At 37.3% G+C, this 25,457-nt stretch overlaps 1 protein-coding gene across 1 annotated transcript in view; it reads right to left on the bottom strand.

Annotated features, from left to right (window-relative positions):
* The window catches only part of rxfp1 (relaxin family peptide receptor 1), a 92,377-nt gene that overhangs the window by 9,029 nt on the left and 57,891 nt on the right, over positions 1–25,457 (bottom strand). The window contains exons 3-15 of the mRNA XM_004553638.3: positions 15,799–15,882; positions 11,316–11,421; positions 9,322–9,393; positions 8,219–8,290; positions 7,846–7,917; positions 7,621–7,692; positions 7,391–7,459; positions 7,193–7,264; positions 6,892–6,963; positions 5,070–5,141; positions 3,965–4,036; positions 3,267–3,338; positions 686–915 (exon numbers count right to left, since the gene is read on the bottom strand). Coding sequence (XP_004553695.2) covers positions 686–915; positions 3,267–3,338; positions 3,965–4,036; positions 5,070–5,141; positions 6,892–6,963; positions 7,193–7,264; positions 7,391–7,459; positions 7,621–7,692; positions 7,846–7,917; positions 8,219–8,290; positions 9,322–9,393; positions 11,316–11,421; positions 15,799–15,882 — 1,137 coding nt within the window. The remainder of the gene's footprint in view (positions 1–685; positions 916–3,266; positions 3,339–3,964; positions 4,037–5,069; positions 5,142–6,891; positions 6,964–7,192; positions 7,265–7,390; positions 7,460–7,620; positions 7,693–7,845; positions 7,918–8,218; positions 8,291–9,321; positions 9,394–11,315; positions 11,422–15,798; positions 15,883–25,457) is intronic.

Genomic DNA, 25,457 nt, shown 5'->3' with positions numbered 1-25,457 from the left:
ATAAAAGAAAATGCTAAACTGTGATCATAAACGGGTCGGCATGATCAGCAACAATGATTTGTGATTTGTTGTGCACTTAGAAATGCACGTCTAGATACCTTGGTTATAGCGAATGTCAATTTGAGTCAACCTGTCTACATGCCTTGAGCTGCTGCAATTTGATTGGTTGATTTGTGTTAACAAGCAGCTGAATAGCTGAACCCATCAAAGTGACTGGCGAGTGTAGTTCAGCTGTATCTCAGTCAAAACTGTTTTTTGCCACTTAGTATGCATCATATATAAAAGCAGTTTTATGACAAGAGTTAAGTTTGAATATATATTTACTATTTTTACATATCATGTTAATCATGTCTTATCTTAATGACTTTTTATTTCTTTGGATGATGAGAATATCTTATCTAATCAACTGCCAGCTTTTTGCATTTAGTAGTATTCATGAGGATTGCCAGTGTATTTAATATTAAACCTTTATTATTGAAACATGGTGATAGGCACGGTGGAAACTAATTTCATGCTTTGTGCTGTCTTTGACATTCAAGGCTATCAGAAGGACACAGTGTTGGAAGAATATGTCAGTTGTAATCTAGAAACTGCAACAGCAAACAATAAAATCTTTGTAGCCAGTAAAAGTTATATCCTAAAAGTTATACGAGTTTTCCACTTTAAATGTAGTAACGTGACTTACAGCAGAGGGAGATGATGCACATGGCATGTAGTTTGTTCTCTGAGCGAATGTACGACCGCATGCAGATGACGAAGATATTGCCGAAGCAGGTGGTAGCAGACACAACCCAGACGAAGACCCTCAGCACAATATTGGCCAGTAGGTTCTCAAAGGATGAGATTCCATCAGTGTTGGGCTTACAACTACGCACATGAGGAGCATAGCCACAGTACTGGAATTTCTTGAAGTAGCTGTAATCACGCAAAAAAAGTGTAAGGTTAAGCAACAGACAAAAGGAGATTGTTTATTTGAACCAAAAAGGTTCTGGGTCAATCAAGGCAACAGGAAAATTCCACACTGTAAATGTCTTTTCTTTTTATACATACTGGCAGGTGCAGAAATAAGAGAGAGGAATAAAGCAAGAAGGGGTATTCTGGTGATCTGAAGTGCCAATTTTATACGGAAATAATAGCACCCGAAGCTGTGAGACTCTAAAGGTGGTAAACCTAATCAAGAAGCCAACTTAAATTAAAATGAGTGCTTTTGTCTTTTGTCTTTCTACCCAGGTGGAGACCTGCAAAAGTTTAACAGTAATCATTTTATCCAAAGAAAGAATTAAAGGGTTTATTCAGCTGAATTATCTGCCCATCTCCCACCATCAACCCCTGTATAGAAATTGACATGTCATTTATGGTCCTTACTAGGGCTGGGCCATATCATACCGTTCACGGTAATACCGGTGTAATATTGGGCAAAGATAAGAAAATGAAATATCGCGATAGAATATGGGTAAAATGCGAATGCGCAGTGCCTTTGTTTTCATACACACATGGCGGAAAAAGCATGCTGGCGACGGAAAATGAGAAGGACGAAAGCGGATCGTTGAATGAAACAGATGAACCAGAATTGGTTTTTAAAAATGCTGCAACTTCAGTGATGTCGAACTGGTTTAGCTTTCGTCCATCAGATACACAACAAAGCACTATTTTTGGTAGCGCATGCTAGCGACGGCCGTATTTTGGAAAATACGGCACACTTAAAATCAATCCTTTGATTTTTCTGAAAATCGACAGAGCCTCTTATAATCCCGTGTGCCTTATGTATGAATTCTGGTTGTGTCTACTGACCTCGAAACGATTTTATGTGCTACACGGCGCTCAAAAATCTGTCAAATGTTTTAGTACGACTTTGCTAAGCTAAGAAACCCGCACCGCTTGATGGATTGTCGGAGCATTGTGGCTATCGTAGGCAGGAGCCTCGCGGAGTGATACGTACTGTGCTTCAACATAATATCAGCAAGGAATTTGCATTTGCACTGTTAAATTTTTATATAACTTTCATGCACATAAAAAACTGCTGCTTGTTTAAGTGAAAATACATTGATTTTTTTTTCCACTAATAAAGTTGTGGAGTTGTAAAGTATTTTGTCTACTGTCAATTATATTGTCAGTTATATCATTATAAATTTTCAAACGTATATCGTGATAAATATTTTTGGTCATATTGCCCTGCTCTAGTCCTTACAGTAATTAAAAATGACATTTCAACAAATCAAACTATTTTCCAGCTTCCAACATTGCCCATAGCTAAATGTCAAAGTGAACATGCTACTGTCCTTACAATGTTAATTTGCTTACTATATGTTAATCAGTTATTTTATTGCTATAGTATTAAAGGAATGGCAATAATTTACAGAGTATTGACAGTAGTCTCTATTTGGAAAGTCAGAGCATCCTCAGTGCTATTAGAATTCATCCAGGAAAATATGAATTGAGTGCAAAATTAATAATTGGCCAATATTTGTTTCACATTTCTCAAATGTCAAACACATGCTGGTGCTCGCTCTTCAAAACCAAAGCGGAATGACCTTTTTAGGACAATTAAATTGCGATCAAATCACGATGTTCAAAAATTAACTATGTTTTTTTTATTTTTTTTTAAGTCCCTTTAGTTAATGCACATGTTTTATGGAAATGCACTCTTATAAAGAAACAATCCCTTTGAAAACAGTTCACTGCTTTACTTCTGGAGTTTTCTGAATAATAGGTGCAACAATTTCTTCAAATAGAGATGCAACTTTAAATTTATTTTTTAAATTGCTTTGTGAAATAAAAATGCTATTCCATTCATGTCTAAGGTAGGGTGCTGGCATATATCAAAATATTTATGAATGAAGTAGCTTGAGCACTGCTGCTTTAAAATGCATTTTACTTCTGCAAAATAAGATAGATTTGAATGCAGCTGACACTTACTAAAACTTGTATGAAGCACTATTACAAAGGGAACGTTAAAGAATCTCTGTGACTGTATCCAAGGGTGAAGAGGCATTCATCTTATCATGTTCTCTGTCTTGTTGCATCTCTTCAGGACTTACATGGATGTATCTTGAGTTGTTTTAGCAACAGAAAAGAAGGATTACACTAAGCTTGACTTAATCATCTCCTGGTTGGAAGAGGAGTCTGACAGTCTCAATAAGGCCAGCTCAAAGCTCATTACTAGGATAATATTTCTATGTGTGAGTAACACATTGTCTCTATGACAGTCCAGACTGAACAATAAGGATTTACTGTTTAAACATAGACCATCACAATGGAGTACTTACATATGAGTCAAGTATTTGAGTGGTTCAAACATCCTTCGCTGAATGTTTCCAATTTCTATTCCTTCTATGCTCCTAACAAATATAAAGATGATTTTGTCTTAGTTTGATGCCACACACAATACAGTATGCTGATTTGTTTTGTACACAAAAACGTGAAAACGTGTTTTCACCAAATCTTCTTCTTGGTAAATGGCCTTTCAAGGCCTAACTGGGGGACATTTCTACTAGAAAGAGACATTTTTAGTCTTCTGTTTATTTAGATTTTGACTTTTGTGAATTCAAGCTTGTGCGTATGAAGAAGAAGTATGACAATCACTTGCCGGAATGTCTCAAACAGCAATATGCAGAATATACTGAGGTTCTCAAAAATGGAAAAACATTAAAAAATGATAACCTTCTTCAAACTAGTCAAACTAATCAAATCAAAAACTGGAGCTGACCAAAGTAATTGGACAGGCACCAACATGAAAGATAAGATCAATAAGATAAGATCAATATGAAAGTAAAATAAATATGATATAGTAAAAAAATAATGAATTAGAATAAAAAACCTGTATATTTACATAAAAGGTTGATTGTAAACCGAGTTTGTGTGGTTACTTGATATCAATTTATTGATTAACTCAGTTTTATTTAATGCTAAACATTGATTTTTTTAAAATTTTAATGTTATCAAGGATGCATCATCAAATACTTACAATGATTTTAACTTATGTAACTTATCAAAGTGGTCAACTTGCAGCTCCATGATGGGATTGTACGATATATTTCTGCAGAAAAAAGGGGAAAATAAGCAACAATGAACAGCACACACACATAAATGATTAATGAAATTACAGTTCATTGTACATTATGCATGGGAGGACGGAAACAAAGCACAGCAATCTTCAGTGATGCAGTTTCATGAAAACAAATAGAACACCAGTGACATTTAAATATGTCTAGAAGCATTTTATGCATGTCAGCTGCCTCCCACATGTTTATCTTCCTGTCATACTGTCACATTACCTCCTGCTTCACATCTTAAAGGTGTGTCCTTCCTCTGTTCATTTTCTAGCTTGTTATCCTCCCACCAGCATATTTATTAGTGGTTAGGGAATCAGTGTATTGACTGTCTTCTGCTTAAAATTTATAATCCCTAGGAAGATGCTATACCACAGTTTGACACTATTTTTGTAGTATTTTCTGTATTTAATCTACAGTTATTCTGTATAACAATGTTAAACACAATAATATCACAATGATATTATCCTTGCTATTTATAATTTATTATAAGGGAATTGTCTTTTGCATTCTTTGAGCAATTTAGTTATTACCAGTTTATCATTTTTCAATTAAAAGAAGGTAAATACTTCACTCTTTCATGTGTTTCATAGCTTCAGCTTCTAATAACTCTTCATAAAATTAATGCTTACATAACATGTACTTGCTCAATAAATTATGACTTGTCATTGTATATTAAACTAACCAGCCGTACATAACCCCTTCACAGAACATTAATTTAAAACTGATACAATCATATATTATCTTTGCAATTTGCAATTTTTCATCATTACATAAGTTCTAAAAATTAAAAGGTAGTACAAAACCCCCAGCAAAATTTACTACAGTTTAGTCAAAGTCTGTATACACACTTTTCATTGAAAACATGAAACTATGTCTAGTTTTTGCAAAATGACAAACTGTCAGTCTGCTGTCATTCTCGATGACTACAAAGATATAAATAGCCATAGAGAAGGCTATGGGAAAGGTATCCGCATACAGAACTATGTGTCTGTGGGTATTTGTATAAAGAGAACTCACAGCTGGAGCAAATCCTCAAGTAAGACAAAGAGATTCGGAGGGATTCCTGCCAGTCTGTTTCTGGATAGATCCCTGTGTGCACAGACAAATCCACATCAGTTCTCCAAAAATAAAGAACAATGAATAAATATTGATGTACAACACTGGGCATTTGATGGATGCATACAGATCTTCAAAGGAAGATCCACCCTCAGTAACTCTGTTAAGGGAGAGGGGGTGGATAGAATGACAGGCAAGCTGAAAAACAGCAATAACAAAAAATGTAAAGTCCTTTGAATACTGACACTATGCTTATGGTGGGTTGTTGTAGCCACGTTTTTCATTAGTGACCATCCACAGCAGGTTTCCCAGACTGCATTAATATAATACATTCACAGTTACCCTATTTTGAAGATTCAGTGTTACCAACTGCAGCACTGTGAATGTTGTGGTTGTATGGCTTTAATGCATTATATATTTAACCTACTATCCCTCTTCATCATTAAATATAAATGTCTATGTCCAAGTGGTTTCTTATGTGGCTCAAGAGTTGGGAGTTCGCCTTGTAATTGGAAGGTTGCCGGTTCGAGCCCCAGCTCCGACAGTCTTGATCGTTGTGTCCTTGGGCAAGACACTTCACCCATTGCCTACTGGTGGTGGTCAGAGGGCCCGGTGGCGCCAGTGTCCGGCAGCCTCGCCTCTGTCAGTGCGCCCCCGGGTGGCTGTGGCTACAATGTAGCTTGCCATCACCAGTGTGTGAATGGGTGGATGACTGGATGTTTGAACTCACAGTTTTTGAAGAGAATTAAAGACTAACTGATGTTAACCGTACACAGGAGGTTTCCCAGTCATGGATTAACTCTTTCTATCCACACTGCTACTATAACAATACCAGATAAAAGTCAGTGATTTTGATTATTCATGATTTTGACATTGGTGTGGGGGCTTTATTTTGCTGTTTTAACTGCATTAAGTCATATAAAACCTACACTGGGTTTATATCTTCTGAACTCTACATATAATTGAATGTGCTATATAGATCAAATTGCCATTGTCAAAAAGTATTAAGAAGTTCCACATTTAAAGCCACTGACTGTTGCTTGTTAGAATTAAAGCACAGACACAATAAAAATGTGAAGTTCATGGATCATCAACATGACTATAAAATGCTCAATTATAACCGCTGATCTCAATCAAATTTCCTTCTAAATCACTCAGTTCTATTCATGTGACACCTGTGCAAATTCCATAACGTATCAGAATACAAGTGAGACCTGAAGTGGTCTATACAGATGTTAGTCAAGTAGATGGAGCAGCAAGGACTGCTGATTGTAATTAACTGATGATTGTAAACTGGCTACAGGAGTGAATATTATCTTGAATGGTTGTTTGTCTCTGTGAGACTGATAACCTGTCCCGGGTGCACCCTGCCTTTCCACAGGGGTTTTCTACAAACCCTTGAGCTAAATGTTACTTTATTAGACACGTCCTTAAATGATGTCGGTTATTGCACTGAGCAGTGTTTGATGTTTGTCCTTCTTAGACAGGAAGCTGCTGTATCTTAGGTGTTACAGACGGTTTTAATGACGTCTAGGATAATCTTTGGAAGCGATTAAAGCATAGATCTGGCTATTTCAGTGCTTTTTTTAATAGAACAGAGCATTTATAGTGTTTTTAAATGCTGTCGTTTCCTTCTGTTCTTTTGGAACTTCTTGAGTCATTAATCACAATGAATCTTCAAAATCCACATCTTACATGGCTTCAATTCAGCTTTTTTTTGGCACAATCCAGAGAGTTTTGTTTTGTTTTTTGAAGTTTGTTTGTGCAAAATATTTTTACTTACAATTCTCCAAGCTTTTGCAGGACTGAGAAAGCCTGTTCATGTACGTAGCTGATCCTATTTCGCTGCAGAACCCTGGAGACAGGCAACAGACACAGAAAGAATTATATGACTATTTTTCCTACCTTAATCCCATTTAATGAACTGCCAGAATTGATCCCACACCTAGGATAGTACAGTTCATCAATTTGTATGAAACTAAGGTTGATTTGCAATCCTCTAACAGGAACTGCAGCAAAAGAAAAAATGTAAATGCAAAGACTGCACCTCAGCCATGTAATAAATTATGTAGATTTATACTTACAGAACTGTCAGCATGGTGCATGAGCTGAATGAGGCATTGCCAATCACTTCAATGAGATTTCCTTCCAGGTCCCTGCACAACATATTATCAAATGAACACAGACAAATGCACCCAAACTGCTCACAAAGAACAGATTGATCGCAAATTGGCACTTGTATGTTAGGAGAAGTTTAGATTTTTTTTTGACATTCTACTTACAACCAATTTAATCTGGGCATTTCTCGACAGATGTCATCCAGCTTTGTCAAAGAGTTGTTCAACAAAACCCTGTCAATCAGCAAGACAAAATAAAAGAAGGTGAAAGGCTTTTCTCTTAAAGTTCAAAGAAAGAACACTCATTTGCTCGTAGCTGCCAAGCACTCTTAATAGCACCACTTTCGATGATCTGAAAGCCTTTGCAGCACAAAAAAGTCAAAATAATGACTCACAATAGAACAAGGGAGTTCAGTCCTGAAAAGGTCGTGGGGGATATTTGATGGATGTTGTTATTTTCAAGAATCCTAGAGTAAAAACAAATACATCAAAAATAGAATATAGTTTTGCACAATACAAAACTGCATTCACTGACGTGCATACCTGAAAGTAATTAAAAAAAGCACAAAGCAAGAAGAAGAAATAAAAGGTGATATATGTTATAAAAGCTGGATACATACAACCACTCCAGTTTGTGCAGATCCCTGAACACCCAAGGCATTAAAACCGATATCCTGTTGTTGCTCAGATATCTACATACAGAAAGACAATGGAAGGTTACCTGCACCAGATGCTGATAACAGTTTGTAAGTGGTGTTGACCTTCCAAAAGCAGTTCATCATTGGTCAGTTTATATAATCTATCCTCTTAAAGTGAATGTTCATATACAAGCATACCTTGTTAATGTCAAGAAGCAGGATGTGCTAGGTTGCAAAAATGAACTACTGCAAGTGAACTAATGCTTTTCTGCATTTTAAGAACAGATAAGAAACCAATGCAACTCAGAGTGTGTATTATCAAATTACACGTAAAGCAAAAATGTAACAAACTTACAGTCTTGTCAGGTTATACAGCCCTCTAAATGCATCAGGACTCACATCTTGAATCTTGTTGTGCTGGAGATATCTATCCATACATAAAGCACAAAATATTTTCTTTATTTTTACTTGATAGCTATCAGAAAAACAAAACAAAACAGACATACTAAGCCATAAAGCCCGAATGCCTTTGCTCAAGTGCAACTTTTGCGTAAATGAAATCGTTCACATCAAATAATGATAATCTCTTCCAAGAATACTCCTTTATATTGGGGCGATCATGGCTCAAGAGTTGGGAGTTCGCCTTGTAATCGGAAGGTTGCCGGTTCGAGCCCCGGCTTGGACAGTCTTGGTCGTTGTGTCCTTGGGCAAGACACTTCACCCGTTGCCTACTGGTGGTGGTCAGAGGGCCCGGTGGCACCAGTGTCCGGCAGCCTCGCCTCTGTCAGTGCGCCCCAGGGTGGCTGTGGCTACATTGTAGCTTGCCATCACCAGTGTGTGAATGGGTGGATGACAGGTTGTGTAAAGCGCTTTGGGGTCCTTAGGGACTAGAAAAGCGCTATACAAATACAGGCCATTTACCATATTGCACACTACGAGCTCGACAAACCCCTGCTGACAGTTGTGTTTTGTCTTGTGTTTTCACACACGGCAATTCATTCTAATGTTTGTTTATACACATCTCAGGGAAGTTTTCAGTCCAGCAAAAGCTACCAAATAGTTTCTGGCGAGGGATAAGACCTATTCTCATGTTGCCATTGTCAGTGTGACTGTGTGAGGCTGATAAACAACACAAGTGGACAATGAATGAATTTGTATGCAAAGCAGAACAAATCTGTCAACGTTCCCAGCAGTCCTCTTAGCTTACACATACCAGCTTTATAGATGTGATGCTTATTTGTTGCATTTGCCAGGTCAAGGTAGAGTGAAGATGCTTTACTCAATGAATAGGGTAGGGTTATAGCACCTGATCTATTGTGTGTGGAGCTTTTTTTATTTTTTAAAGAAAAAAACAAACAATATAAAAAACAGAAAAGAATATTGTAGAAAGACAATAAGACTACAAATGCAATAAAAGAACATAAATAGCATGTAATCCACAATTAATGGAACACTCACAGTTTCTGCAGGCTCTGGTACTTAAAGAATATGTTCGCTCTAAGTTTCTGAAGCCCATTCCTTTGTAGGGACCTGAGAGACAGGGACATTTACATGTTTATTGCTTGAAACCAAAAGCACCACTCACCTTTGGACACTTGGACAGCATGTTTCTTCTGACTATGATTAATGGGATTTTGTGGCTGTGAATCTTAAAAACGATTTAAAATAAAACATAACATCACTACGCTGATTCTATTTATTTATTACATAGCAGGCATTTTAATTTACTCAAAGAAGATTTTTGATATACAGATTTTAATATTTTAATATGTTAATATCTTAACTGGATTATCCACATAAAATACATATAAAAAGACAAAAACTCCCTATAATGTCCAACTTACTTTTTCTGACTAAGCCAGTTACCAGAAACATTAATCTGTAAACATTACAAGCTACAGCTTAGTGGTCTTTTAAATTCTGCCAAGAGACCATATCAGGGTCAAGAGACCCTGAACTGACCAACTGATTCAGCTGCTGATTCCAAGCCTTTTAAAGGATTAAAGGATGATTAAAAGCTCATCTTCTCACGCACTATTCTATCAAGCAGAAGTAGTCAGTTTTTTCACATTTGGGAAAACGTCTTACTATTAACGCAATCCCCTTTGGTGCACCATTCTCTAACTTTGTTTACTTTAACTTTGTTTTTCTTGGATAGCTGGCAAGTAGAGACCGTCTTCTCCCAGAGGCTCTTTGTGCAAGCAGTTAATTATGACTCCTAGTTAGATTGTTTCATAGCCCTGTAGTGGGCAAGATAATTATAATGGGCTCATGAAAGGAAGCGAGGTGATGATTCATTAGAACAAAAAGTCAGTGTTATTTATTTGAACTGACAATCCATTAAAAGAAATGAAAACAAAACTAAACAAAATTACAAAATTACTTGATTACTAACAGGGTTGGGCCTTACTTTGCCTTTAAAATTGCTTTTTCTTCATTGAATAGATTCAAGGAATTGCTGGAAATACTCTTCTGAGATTTTAGTTATGAGAGACTTTGACAGCATCATCATTTAGCAGCTGCTAAAGACGTATTGATTGCACTTCCATAATGTATAACTCCAGGATCACTACAACCCAAAGATGCTCTTTTGGGCTGAGATCTGGCAAAAGGGCCCCTCCACATTATGGAAATATTACTAGTATTAAATTATTATCATTTTTGTACTTTCTGTACCTTCTGACATTTGTAAATCATTGCAACATGTTTACTGCGAATATGCTCAGAATATACACTCACACCTTAAGATGTGCTGTATGTGTCATATATTTAGAAGCTGGTCCAACTGTTGAACAGGGAATTCTATAAATGAGTGTGCTTGCGATGCATCCAGTCAGTCTGTGAGGACATGTGATTAATGAGCCTTTTATTATTTATTCCACATACATTATAGTTGTCTTAATGTCACATTTTGAAGGCTAAATTTGTAACATAGGTGTTGGGCTTATGGTAGCATAGTTGATCTGATTCTGGATGTTGTACATTGTACTGATAAAAAAGCCATATTTTAAATGAGTACGGGCTAGCTTTTATAGCTTTTAACAGTAAGTCTCAACACTGAGTGGTCTTGTTGAAATATATCCATGCATTTTGTTTAAAGTAGTATATTGCTGAACTTAACTTTCATGTAAAGAATAAATTAAAAGAAAAAAAATTTAAAAGACTTTTTTTGCCCAGAGAAGGATTACTTCTACCACCATCTTTGCTCTCAGAGAATTGTCCAACAGATTTGAGTTCTTTGAGTGCCATGTCTCAGGCAATAATTTTCACTTTTTACCTTTCAAGTTGTGGCAATGACAGGTATTCACAGTGGCAAGTGATGTTTGAAGTGGCAAATGTCTGCTACAAAAATTCTCGCAAGTTGTGACAGTAATCGCTGCTGATGACTGTCTTTCTGGACATTGCTTGAGTTTGAAAGTATCGAAGAAAAACAGGGGTTATTTTCTACTCACATCATAGTGACATTCATTGCTACCACTGGGATATCTTGAAGATGAGCCCCGTCACAGTCGAGCTCCAGGTCCCGGCACAGGCAGAGCTCAGGAACCACACCAAGCACTAGAGCAATGGAGGAGACAGGGGAAGGATAAACAAATGGTCAAAAGTGTCAATAGTGGAGCTGTTTTGAAGAACAACAACACAATCCTGCTGGATTAAGCAGGAGAGAAAAAGAAAATGAAAGCAGAATTTATTAAAAGTGACTTTTGGGATGAACAGGTGGGCAATCATTAATAAAAGACTTACTAAATATTCCCAGGATAAGCCAGCTGTGATTACCTTTGATTAAATTCCAATTTGAATATGAAAGATGTGATTAAATGAAGCAGATAAAATTGTCTAACCAGACTTTACCGGCTCCAATGAATTTAAATTATATTTTGAGGATGTGTCAAAATGAGCCATAAAAGGAAGTCAATGAAAAGCTTGCCTGTGAGAGAAAACACATTTTCAACCAGAGAGATGGTGAGAGAAAATTTTGAAATGGATTCTGTAGAAGTCGCAGCCTTAAGGGCTGAATAATTAAGCCAAAGCAAAAGTGGCCTAAGTTGCAGTTCCTCAAGTGGCCATTTGGGACCCAATGTTTAGATCCACTCCAGAAATAAACATGTTTACATCCTGCTACAAATTGTTTTGGTCTAGACAGCTAACTGTCCCCTTTGAGATAACCACAGATGGGCTGATGTATTAGCATGCAGGTTTGACATCTTTGAGTAACACTTGCATGTAGATGCCGGCACCTAAGAGTCAGCTAAGAGGCACCTTAATTAATTTGAACCATCGAACGCTGAACCTTCTTTATGGTGTTTGTGCAATATGGAACAATTTTATCAAGTTATCCATCAAATAATCTAAGATAATCCATGGGTTTATCAATCCATAAACCAGTAGATGAGGTCACAGTAGCTACTGTATGGCCAAAATTTATATAAAACATATTTGTCTTCTCCGTAAATCACAAAGTAAAGGAAGTGAGGAAATTAAGAGATGCAAATTCACAGAGGGTGTCAAGTCTCTAACTGTGAAAAACTGTGAGAAATATGACATCCAGGCGTGTTTATATCTGTTTCAGGTAATACAGTCTCCACACAGATAATGTTTAGTTCTGTAACATTTTGATTATTTTTTTTATCAGTAAACAGCTAATTTCAAAGAAAACCCAACAAGAGTAATTTGTTTACTTCTGCTTTATAATTGCAGTAATTGTGACAATGTCTTTGAAAACAATTAGTCTAATTATGGTCCCCATATCCCTATGATACCTTGCAAATGGCTCTGCAAATTATTCAAGAAGAAATTATAATAACTGATAAAAATTGTGAACCACACTATCATTATTTTAATGTAGCTATGTGCTAGTTCAACAACAGATTGTATTACTGGTTAAGCTCATTGCTAGGTGTATTACTAACACTTGAAGCAATGTTCTGGGTTGAAATATCAGATTTATGTGATGATATTCACAAGCCGTTTGGTCACACTGATCACAATCCTGAAACAGTGCTCCCTGGACTAAGCAGATGGGGAAACAGAGTGGCAAATCTGATCTAAATAATTGTTCAAAAGAGGTTAGTTAAATTATTATGCAGCTGAAAAAAAAGACTTGTTATTGTGCTGCATTCTACAATTAGATACATAATTTGTTGGGCACATTTTTTTAAAGCTTTGCAGCAGTGGATTTTAAATAATAAAGAAAAATAAAGTTCAGCTTTAATTAAAGGGGTTTTACAAAAAATGCACTAACTGTTTACAGCCATTTTTATAAATAGTCCTCTATTTTCAGACACTCAAAATTAAATACACAAAGGCACATACAAACATTTTAAACATGAGGATACTTTTTAATGCTTCAGTGAAAATCATTTGCTGTCAGTGACTGCTTAAAGTATAGAAGCCACAGACACCAACACATGAAAATTATAGGCAATTCTCTAACCTTCCTTTTATCTCAAAATTCTTGAAAGAGTAGTTGTAAAACAGTAGAGCTCATCAGTAGAGAAACTGCATTAGTGAAGTCACAAATGATCTTCTTATGACCGCTGACAGTGGACTCATCTCTGTGCTTGTTCTACTAGACCTCAGTGCAGCGTTTGATACTGTTGACCATAATATTTTATCACAGAGCATGTTGTGGGTATTATAGGTACTGCACTGTAGTGGCTTAAATCATATGTATCTAATAGACTCCAGTTTGTTCATGTTCATGCACTAAGGTTAATTATGGAGTTCCACAGGGTTCCGTGCTAGGACCAATTCTGTTTACATTAGACATGCTTCCCTTTGGCAGTATCATTAGCATAGAATACATTTTTACAGCTATGCATTTATCTCTCTATGAAAACAGGTGACACATATGAATGAGTTAAACTGCAGGAATGTCTTAAAAACATAAAGACCTGGAAGGCCTCCAATTTCCTGCTTTTAAATTTAGAAAACTGAAGTTGTTGTACTCGGCCTTAAAAGTCTTAGAAATATGGTTTCTAACCAGATACTTATTCTGGGTGGTATTACCTTGGCTTTTGTAACACTGTGATGAAATTTGGAGTAATTTTTGACTATGTACTATAGCATAGTACTGTATGCTATAGTAGTACTGTAGTTTGCACATTAAATACATATATAGGACATTGTTATTCCATTTGTTCAATAATTGGAAACATCCTGTCTCAGAGGGATGCTGAAAGAGTTGTTCATGCATTTATTACTTAGACTGGATTATTGTAATTCACTATTATCAGGTTGTTGTAAAAACTCCCTGAAAAGCCTTGAGTTGATTGAGCAAGAGTGGCAACAGGGACTAGAAAGAGAAGGGTATTTCTTCCATATTGTCTACTCTACATTGGTTCCCTATTAAATTCAGAACTAAATTTAAAATCCTTCCCCTCACATACAAGATATTAAACAATCAGGCCCCATGTAATCTTAAAGACCTCACAGTACTTTATCACCCCTATAGAGTAATTTGCTCTCAGACAGCAGGCTTACTTGTGGTTCCTAGGATGTTTAATAGTAGTATGGGAGGCAGAGCCTTCTGCTTTCAGATCCTGACATCAATGTGTTATGACAAAAAATATATATGTGACTATTTGCCTGCACTGCTGTGCGTGCGTAACACATGCCCATATGGGAGTCATCTGGGAGGTTGACTGGCGGTCACCGGTCAGTGCAGTAGTGCATCTCTAATTAGCTGTCACGTTAGCTATCATCCTACTGATTCTCATTCTCAAAAGGAACTTAGCCTGCAAGGCTTCATTTTTGGGGACACAAAGTTATGTATCTAGTCTTTATTTTCTATTCTATGTAGAATAGAAAATACACTGCTTGTCAGTGAGCACAGTGTGGATAATAGATAGCTTTCAAACAACTGGCAGATTAAAAAGCATGAACTGAAAGAGGTGCATATAATGGGAAAAGAAAAATCCAAACTGGATGACTAAAATCGAAGCTTGACAATTTGATTTCATCTTCTTAAGACTGTCATGCTTAAGCCTTTGTTACTTATAGTACGGATGGCAAGTTAAAAGAATAATTACATAAACAGATTGGTCATGCATGCATGATTGATCGTTAAACAGAAAGATTTTGACAAAACCAACAATAGACTAAAATTGCAGCTGTCATGATGCATAAAATTCCTTTTTTACATGTATGAAACGGAATAAGATGAAAAGACATCAGCAAAATAGAATAAAAAAGCTATATCAAACCAACACTCAAATAAGTCTGGTATACACATTTTATTGCCCATACTATGTAAATCGGTCAATCCCACAAAATGTGTCCCAGCATTTGTCGGTTGCATTTGTCGGAGTCTTCGAATTTGGACAGTCTTCGCCGTGTCGCTGTAACGTAATCGCCCTACAAATGCGGGCACAGGAGGATGCGGTTCCTGAATTTGGACACAGCTATGATACTGGACACTACTACTTCTTCAGGGTTTAATGGCAGCTGGCATCCTTGTACATGCAGTGCTGCCATCTTCTGTTTCAGTCCGTTATTACACTATTCAATCCTACTACTTATTCCTGTGTCTTTTGGAATCTTACAAAGCTTCAAACGACGCATCGACTATTAAATTCGTCGTTGACAATTTTAATAGTCAACGTAATCGTGACCAGTCGACTAATCGTGGCAGCCCTATTGTACAGTTTGCAACATTAAACATGTTTGCCTTGAACTCCATCTCTTTTACTATTTTATCACAGTAACAAAACATAATGTAAACATTTCAGTGGCAAACGAAGACACGCATCTAGGATATTCCTGCAATGCGGTAATGAGGGAATGTCTACTGTTTTAATTTCAAGCGAAAGCAGAAAGTAAATACTGTCATGAAAGCACATCTGATATATTAATAACTATTTGCTATAAAACATTGTGAAAAACAAATAATCGATTTAAGGACAAAGTTCTAACATTTAAAATGAAGGTACTCACAGCATACATTGGACTTGGTCCTGGCGTTATGACTCGGCATTCCAAAATACTTGTCAAAAAGATGGGGCCATCCATTATTATCTCCTGTAAATTAGTATATGACAGACACACCAGAAAGTTATGAGTCATCTCTTGACCTTCAAAAACCAAACGTGTAATTTGAGGTAAATCAAGTATTTCAGATTCACAAAAGGCAAAATTTTTTCCCACCATTGATGCTATGAGATACAAAAGCCTACACGAGATATAAAAGGCCTTGAGCATGCTTCGAGCAGTCTTGTTATACAACCACCAGTTTGACTGCGTACGTTTGTGAAATATGTGTTTTTTGGAAGTCAGAATAATAATCACCTGTTCCAGATTATTCAGTGATACTGCAGCGTTCTCCTCGTACCACATTATTGTAACTGTGTGATTTTTTTGGTCAATAAATGTAAAACAGTTTATCTCATATTGTTTTTTGTGAAGGTATAGGGTTTCTTTTGTTTGTTTGTTTTTGGTGCAATTCCTATCTACTATGTTCCTTGTTCCCTCTTTGTGATGTCATTAATATTTATTTTGAACACAAGCACTGTGCTTCTAGGTGTTCCTTTTAGTTGCATGCACCTTTGGCTGGTTTGGAGCTAAACCTTTTTCTTTATACTCTGCCAACGTGATGCTTTTATCACATCAACTCTGCCAACCCTTTGCAGTTTCCCTTTAAGCCACAAATTGCTAAAGAGGTGGAAAAGCCAATACATTGACAAGATGGCATACAATTACAGAATTACAGCATCCCTCAATTACGTAACTCCACCCCATCCTCACTTTCTTATAGCTACCTTTTGGTCATGAATAGATCACATAAATACACATAAGTGGTTGCACTATTTGTAATTATAGTTAGTGTGCTATTTGACATACAATTTGAATTAATTCATCACTTCAGGGTATCATTCTGGGAAACATCTGCACATCCTTGTCCATACAAGTGGTCTATATTACATAGCAGGATGTTTGTTCCTGCGTTATTTATCTTCTTCTGAATGTTCTTGAAGGTGTTCAGATTTCACAAGTTCAGATTTTTTTTTCTGGGTATCCTTCAGTTGTTTCATTGTACAGACCCAAGGTCAATGGGTACAAATAAAGAAATGGCTCTAAGAAGAGAGTTAACCACAGCTGTAAGTATAAAAAACAGAAAAAAACTGCAATGTGACTGCACAAACAAGCAGCCAACAGGCTGGAGGCAACCCCCCCCACCCCCCCCAAAAAAACAAAAACAAAACCCACAACCACTACATAGTACAACTGACACAGGCTGTTGTGACAAAAGAAAGCTATTAAAAATTCATTTGAAATCACCTTACAACTTTTTTGGCTACTTAAAAAAACATCCATCCATCCTCATCTTTTTCCTGCTTATTCAGGGATAAGCAGGAAAAAACAGAGTATCCATAAATACTGATATCAACCACTGCATATTTTCTCTATTAAATATTTGTCAGGATTCAGGGCAGACAAGGTGGCTGTGCAGTAATATCTGATTCCTCAATAGGCTGTACTATTTGGCCCCATTCTTTGTCTTTGGTTTCCTTAACCTGCTTTGTTCTAACTCCTGCTTCTCACATCCTGTTTAGAATCCCAGACCTACAATCTTCTCACCCATCAGAAGACTCTCCAGTTTAATCCCGTGGATTCTTCAGCTCTCAACCAGTCCTAATTCCTGGCTTCTTTTTCAATTCAGTAATGCACAACAGTTGCCCTAAGGTGCTTACAATTGCCTTACGGTGCTCCTGAAACTCCATACCTTCTGGACTTGCATCTGCCCACCCACTCTCTGCTGTACTTCTTATTCCTACTCTGGAAGTGTGTCTGCCAGCAGACTGACCTCCTCACTTCCTGCCCTCGGACCACAAGTAAGAATGACCAATTTAGTAATTACAGAGACCTCATGCTCACTACTTCTTTTGCCATAGCTAATCTTATTTTATTTATTTATTAGTTTTATTCTAGTTTTTGGTTTGTCCATGTCTCCTGTTTACGTGTCTTTCCTGTCTTCTGTGTAAGTCTATCTTGTCCTCTGTTTTACTTTCGTTCTGCCTGTGCTTTCATGTCCACGTCTCTCCATGTTTCCTATCTTATTTTGACGAGTCTGGTCTTTCCATGTCCAGCGTGTTTAGTTTTACTTTTCCCTGTGGCATCAGGTTCATTTGTGTCAGCTGTGTCTCCCCAGGTGTTTCTTCTTATTACTGTGTATTTAAGTCGTCTGTCTTGTCTTCCTCTGTTCAGCATTGGGTCGTCTGTTTGTCCTTATGTCAAGTCTCATTATGTCACAGAGTTTCTGCTTTCTACTATTCAGGTACATATTAATGCTCATGTTGGGATTATTTCACATTTACGTTTTCGCATGTTCCCCTTCAGTTTCATGTTCTTGTCTTTTGTCATCATTTTGATAGTTAGTTTTAGTTTTCCCAGTTTAGGTTTTAGTTTTCCGCTTTGCCCCATTTTTCTGTTTTGTATCCCCCGGAATAAAGGCTCGCTTTTTGTTTATTGTCACTTCCTTTCTTCCATGTCTGCTTTTGGGTCCGTTCCATAAACACACCAGCGAGCCCCGCTGTTACGTCTGATTGAGTTGGGCTTCCACCATCCCCCCTGATATAATACTTTATCAAGTTCTGCTCAGAATAACTACCACAAAGTTTTATTTGAATAACTTCACAACTACAGTGGTAAGGTATTCAGACTATCTTGAAGATATACCCCCACATAAATCCCTTTAAATGTTATCCTGTAAACATTCAGTTTTAGTGGTCGTAGTAAAACATCCACCCATCCATCCAGTTCCTTCCTGTATAAATCAAATAATCTTCACAAGCTAAGAATATGCATTTTACATCAATCAGTATTTGACTGTTAATTTTTTTTTTCTCTGCATTAAGACTGCATATATTGTGAAATATCTTTAGTTTAGACACTTCAATAACATATGAAATTCAATAACAGGTGAATATTTTCCTATTGTTTGTAAAGGCACAGTTCCTTACAAATACTAGTTATCACGAGGATCTAAATTTGGTGTTAACGTGCTCTCCGAATGTTTGCTGCCTCTTTTATCGCACAGTTCAATGGTTATATATTGTGTTTGAGACATACAGTAAATGGTTTTGTCCAAATGAATCTTCTATGAAATCTCATAACATATCACTGACACCTGTGTGATTGTATACAAAGCCATAGTTGTTGCAAAGCATTGACTAAAATCAGTAACTTGTGATTTACACCTTGAGTCTATACCAGGGGTCAGCAACCTTTTTCACCCAAAGAGCCATTTGGACGCGATTTCCATGCAAAAGAAATCACTGGGAGCTGCAAATACTTTTTGACATCTAAAATGAAGATAACACTGTATATATTGTTTGTTTGTTTTTTTACCTTTATGCTTTGTGTGAACAACTAAGGCGTGCTGCTTAAATCCAGGAAGTGCTACAGAGAAAATTACATTTTATTTATGTAATTAACACATTTTGAACTCTTAAAGAAATATAACAAAAGGAAAGACACACAGCTGAACTAAAATGATCCAGCAAACAAAAACTGTTGTGAGCCACCACAGATATATCGCCTTTGGGCTTTTGGAGCCTTGACCTGGCTTTTAAAAAAAAATAATTGGAAAAAAAGCACTATGCTGCTGAAAAATGAAAAATAGATATTTGCAAAATTCTGCCTAAATATGTATTTTACCTGGTTAATGTGTGTGGCGGGGCGTGGTCTGCAGCGCCGCTGCAGGGGATGCGGATGCACCTGAGCGGCACCCGCAATCACACCTCGCCACCTTAACGTCTGTGCTATCTATGCTGTTGTGTTGGTGTGTCGGGCTGTGAGCTTTAACACCGGCTGTATACGTATAGCAACCGTGTGTGAAAAGTGGTCAATAAAGAGATGCTGAAAAGCATGTTCATGGAAACATCGTCGGGTCTGCCGTGATATGTTTACAATGGGACTTCGGAGCTGTACGAAGTGACTTTCATCTTTACGCAGGACTGTAAGCTTTCATCTGTGAGGCGTGAGCGGTGTTTGTTTTTAACATAGTTCACGGTGGAGAATAGCTGCTGAAATAATGTGGATCCGAAGACCCCCTACCTGGGGTTGAAAGTTTCGATAAATGCACGGCGTTTCGGCGGGTATACCGGCTTCCGCGAGTGTGACACTTATTTTGAGCGATCAAAAACTAATAGAATATAATTTTATATTTATATTTCAATATCACAATAATCTTCCAATTTAGAACTACAAGTTAAAAAAGAATTAACATAAATAAAATATACTTCAGCTAATTACTTAAAAAAATTAATTTATTTTTCCAAACCACGCGGAGCCGCACTAAAAGGACTAAAGAGCCGCATGCGGCTCCAGAGCCGCAGGTTGCCGACCCCTGGTCTATACTATGCTCTGCAATAGTAAGAGATTATTAGATATGTTTCTTTGAAATGTGACAGTATTTGGAACTTGAGCCATCATGTTTGAAGAATAGGGAGCCCTCTAAAAAAACAAATTTTCCCAAGAATAAATATATTTACACAATTAAATAAATTGATAAACATGTTCTTGCTTGCCTTCTTAGTCAGTATTTACAGAAGAAACCTACCAGGATTAGGCAGCAGTGCTAAAGAGCTCACTGAGGTTTCAGATCAAAGCAACAGCAGACAGTACTGGGGCAGTGAAACCTCTCCACACTGTGCCATTAAGATTTATGTTTAGCATGTTACAATTCAGTGGGCAGCAGCACTTCAAAGCAGGTAGGAGGTCCACACATATTCACAGCAGTTTTTGTGTGAAGTGCAAATTTCACAAAGAGCAATTGATGTGACTCGTCCATGAGCTATAATAAAAGCAGCTACAATAAAAGAAGAGTTCTCTAATTGAGAAGCTTTAGCACATGTGTGTTTGGATACAAAACTTACAAAATCCAAATAATGAGCAAAGGAAAGGATGTCGAGAGTAAAGTGACACAAAACACTAGATAACAGCATATTATTTACAGACACTTTTCAAATGCAGCGCACCATTTATACAGGTCTACATAACCTGTGAGGATTATGATCTGCTCATTTTAGATGGCATCCTCTGCCTTCCTGTCTCTATTAGAGACAACAGTTAAGCCGGTTATGCTATGGTTCCAAATGTAACAATGCCTGTTTGTTGTCGTGTGTGTGGTAAAAATTTCAATCAGCATGCAAAAGTATTTTATTTACCACATAAAATGTATTAATATTTAACTGCAGAGATTAGTGAACCAGAAGAACAAATTATGGCAGGTAAAAGAGCCTCCCCTCTCTGTTGAATGTATCCCATATAACTTAAATGCGATACAAGTCAGGTATATGATTAAAACAACAACAACAACAACAATTTATTAAAACATTCATAATAATTGGGTTGATTGTCTACTTACTGGCCAGGGTTGGAAGGGATTTAGTAATAATCACATACCGAGTGATTCAGAGAAAAAAACCCAACATGAGACCTTTTGTTTTTCTTAGAGATTTCTAATCTCATCTGTTTTTTATTTCTTGTGATTACTGGCTGTGCATTTTGACATTTTCTCACAAAAGAAATTAGTTAGATTACCATATTATTTATTGGTAATTATTTTTGCTAATTGCTACACTTTGCCATCTGCTGTATTTGTCACAGTAAGTTATATGGAATCAAGATTTTGAAGCACCTGAGCTACATAATGCGAGGGGCTCTAAAATGCATTTTAAAAATAGATTATTTGAAAATGTCTGGGTTTTAGGCTGTTCCATGAAGCAAACATTGAAAACCATTTGAAAGACAGAATGAGGATAAATTGGCTTGAAATACGGGAAGTCTGGAGGCAAATTCAGTGTCTTGTGGTATTTTGTCATTCGTTTCAAGTACTTCCTGAGCACTTTTGGGGTTCTGGCAGGATTACTGAAGGCTGCAGCTGTAGACAAATGATACTGACATGTACTGTATTGTCTGCAACGAAGTTTTGATGGATTGTACATGTCAACATAATTTCAGAGCACTAATTTAGTCTGTGAAGAAGATGCTCTTTCCTAGTACATTCATCCGTGATTATAAACAAATATATGACTCCAATTTGGGTTTCTAAATATAAACAGGTAGCAGTTGCACAAAACTTCAGGGAAGTAGTTGAGCAAAGTCTTTTGCAAGTGCTACCTATTCATCTTTGAACACTTAACAACAGAGGGATTTGAAAGCATGTGAAAAGCCCACACAGAATAAAAAGGTTCCATTGAAACTATTTATGAACTAAACTACAGAAACTTTTTAACATGTAAACAATTTGATCAAATTTTCTGATTGCAATATTTTTGTTTATGCTCTTTGTCTTGATGTAAATATGCTAATATGCACTTCCAAAGAATAATGGCTTCCAAGCTGAAGGGAACTCTGCAGAGAGTTTGTTTTCAATACAGACTCTTAAAGAATATAAAGTGACTACTGTCAACTGTACCATAAAGATATGGTATCTGCTGATAAAACGGTAATTCTTCTGATTAAATATTCTGGTGCAAGTGTAAACCCAACTCACAGCCACTGAGAGAAATGTCGCTGAACATGGCAGTATACTATACTTTCAAGGAAGTGCCAAAAAAGAATTTAAATTTCAGGACAAACAATGATCAGATAATAAGTTATCTGTACAGATGCAGGAGAAAGCCACTCTGCTTGACATTGATAATAGGATTACCAGCAAGCAGAAATCACTTAATGACTTTCTGGGTCATTCTTGCTATGGATCAGAGTGAGAGAGAAATCAAGGGACAAAAAAAAAGACATTTTAATCTTGCCTTGGAGCGAAGACTGATATTCTATTCAAAAGACTGAAAATATTTTACTTTTTCTCTGCAGTAGTGACATTTAAATACATGGGGAATAACACACAAAAAAAGCATGTGTATACTTATAGCAGCATAATTAAGGAGCCACCTGATAGTTTAAAGCCTAATCTTAAAAGTAAAGAGTATGTTTGTCTCCAAAACCAAAATTAGGAGCTGGCACCACAGAAGACGAGCCTGATAGCTTTAGTTTACCTCCCACTGGTAACTCTCAGGAAGTAAGCCCCCATCTGAGAGCGAAGAGCTCTATAGGGATAATTTAAAGCGCCACAGTGCATATAATCACGCACTATGGCGCTGTGGATATGAGTTTCCGGCTTGAGATTAGATTAATGAGCTAATTTGCCACTTGTGCTGCAGCTCGCCACTCAACATTATACAGCCGCTGCAGAAAATTGATGCCACAGCCTATCAGTGGCTTCTGTGACAGCTGAAAGACACTTTAATTACAAAAGGTAAAGGCAGACAGCACTGCACTACTCATAACATAGTCTCACAATCTGAAGAGGACAAAGTTATAATGACATTTGTTACAAGTGCAGATTGTGCTGTCTTTTGAAGGGCAATAATTTTTGATAAGGTGAGAACTGTGAAACCAGATGGCATGACTCCATAACTGGCATGTGATTCTGAAGTGACTTATGGTTTTAATTGGTGATATCCTGTTACCTGTTTGGTATTTTTACTCACCTGTTGAGTTGGTTTTTGTTTTGTGTAAGACTTTGTAAAACTTTGTAAAACTTAGACTATTATTGGACGAATCTATTTCCTGATGATCAAAGATGCCTTTGAAGCACAATTTCCTCTAACGATTTGTTCATTTTTGATCAAGATAAGACTGCTAACTCAAACCAGTATTGATTTTCATATTGATTGCTCTCATTATCAGCTCTTCATTTATCTCTGTCTTCATTATAATGCTGCATTAAGCAAAGTTCAACTAGAAACTGCTTGACGGATCCTCAAGCACTGTAAGAGCTCAAATATGGCAAAGGATTATGACAAATAAATTAGAGTAGTGCAGCATTTTCAAAAAGACCAGATTTAGGCATTAAACACTATCACATTTACAAAGAAATGTCCTACAAAAAAGCATAATTTTAAAGTTTTAAAATGTCAGTTATTTATTTATTTATTTGCAATGATTATTAATTAAATTAAATAGTCAAAATTACAATGTACTGTAAAAAATAATAATTAAAAAAAATCAGTAAAGCATATAATCATGTATTTACTGCAGACGTCTTCTAGTTTAAGCTTGGTAAGGGGTGCCTGAGGCAGCCTCCGAAATCGACTTTCTTCAGCCTAAATCCTGGCCACACATGACTGTTCATGTGTTAATTTCAGTTACAAGTTGTCAGTTATTGTATGTATAGAAAGCAGCTTTGAGCTTGAAGCCAAGGGATGCCAAATACCCAGATGGTCAGCGAGTTATTCAAGTTGAAAGATGTTATCCCTTCGGAGAAGCTATCCACTTTAGCTCTATCAGCCACTGACTTGTGTTTTATCTCTTGTATTCTAGCTCAGTCAGATTATAAAGTGTTTTGTAACTAGAGTTCAGTGTCCATGAACACTCCAAGCTCAGAAAAGCTAAATCAGTACAAAAGGCAATGTGAATGTTTCTATTTAATCCTTTAAAGGGCTGTTTACAACATGATGTAAACCCACAAGTCGCTGAGCATAATTTGAGCTTCTACAACATTGCATCATTTCTTTAATCTGCCCTGTTGGGGTAGAAAACAGTGAATTCTGCACAGCTATGCAAATTATGCAAAATAATATTTATACTTTGAGAGTAAGTTTATTTTGTAAGACTATTTTGGTATTTCTTTGTGTTTATATCGTATTCTGTTCCATCAACGTAGTAATTTACTCTGGACAAATACAGATAAATTAGTTAAATGGACTACTAAATAGTTACTCCATCCATCCCTTATCTGGATCCTGGTTTTTGTCTAAGATGATATGCTCAGACTTTCTTCTTCATAGCTGATGAGCTCCCACATCTTCTGGACAAACATGTTCCCAATCCAGCTAAGAAACAATTTATTTCTCCACCCTCTCCTGAGTCTGCCCCAGGGCCTTGTTCTTGTCCGACATGTCGAGAATACTTCACCAGGAGGTGACCAGGAAGCATCCTGGTCAAACCACATTCAAGTTTTTGATCCAGCCATCGTGAGAGCTGTACTCTGCTTGGCCTGCTAGTACCAGTTACCAGTCCCACAAGCGAAGCAATCTCCCAACAACTCTGTTGTCCACCATTTGGTTCAAACACAAGATTGTTAAGTGTATATATTGATATATGTGGTGCAGCATGGTCACGTGTGTACTGGTAAATAAAAACAAGATGCTGAAAAGAATGAATGTGTGGATGGGTCTGCCGTGGGACAGGAGCACGGCAGACCCAGGACTGGGCCAGACAGGGAAGGAGCTGGCCCAAATGGTGGACTGCAGGACCAGATTGAGTGCCGCAGGCAGATGATCGAGAGGCTGGCAGCTCAGATCGGTTCCCGGTGACACAATCGCCACCCCCATCCGCGACCCTTGACTGCACGGCACCTGTGCCAACCTCCAGGGTGAGACCAGCCAGGACGCAGCCTGCCTTCGCACCCATCCCCACTCCTCGGGCAGGAGCAGCTGGTGCCCGGGGCCTGCACCCGTTCCTCCTCCCAAGAGGAGGGCCGCTGAACAACCGACAGGCCCACCACCGGCTCATATACGTCACCAGCCGGAGTTGGAGGAGGAGGCACGCAAGGGTCCTGCCAAGCCTGAGGAGTTATCATTATATAT

The sequence above is a fragment of the Maylandia zebra genome, linkage group LG2 (assembly GCF_041146795.1).
Source record: "Maylandia zebra isolate NMK-2024a linkage group LG2, Mzebra_GT3a, whole genome shotgun sequence".
In the NCBI taxonomy this organism is placed as follows: Eukaryota; Metazoa; Chordata; class Actinopteri; order Cichliformes; family Cichlidae; genus Maylandia; species Maylandia zebra.
Note: the sequence above shows the minus strand (reverse complement) of the source record. Positions and strands in the feature narration are given on the sequence as shown.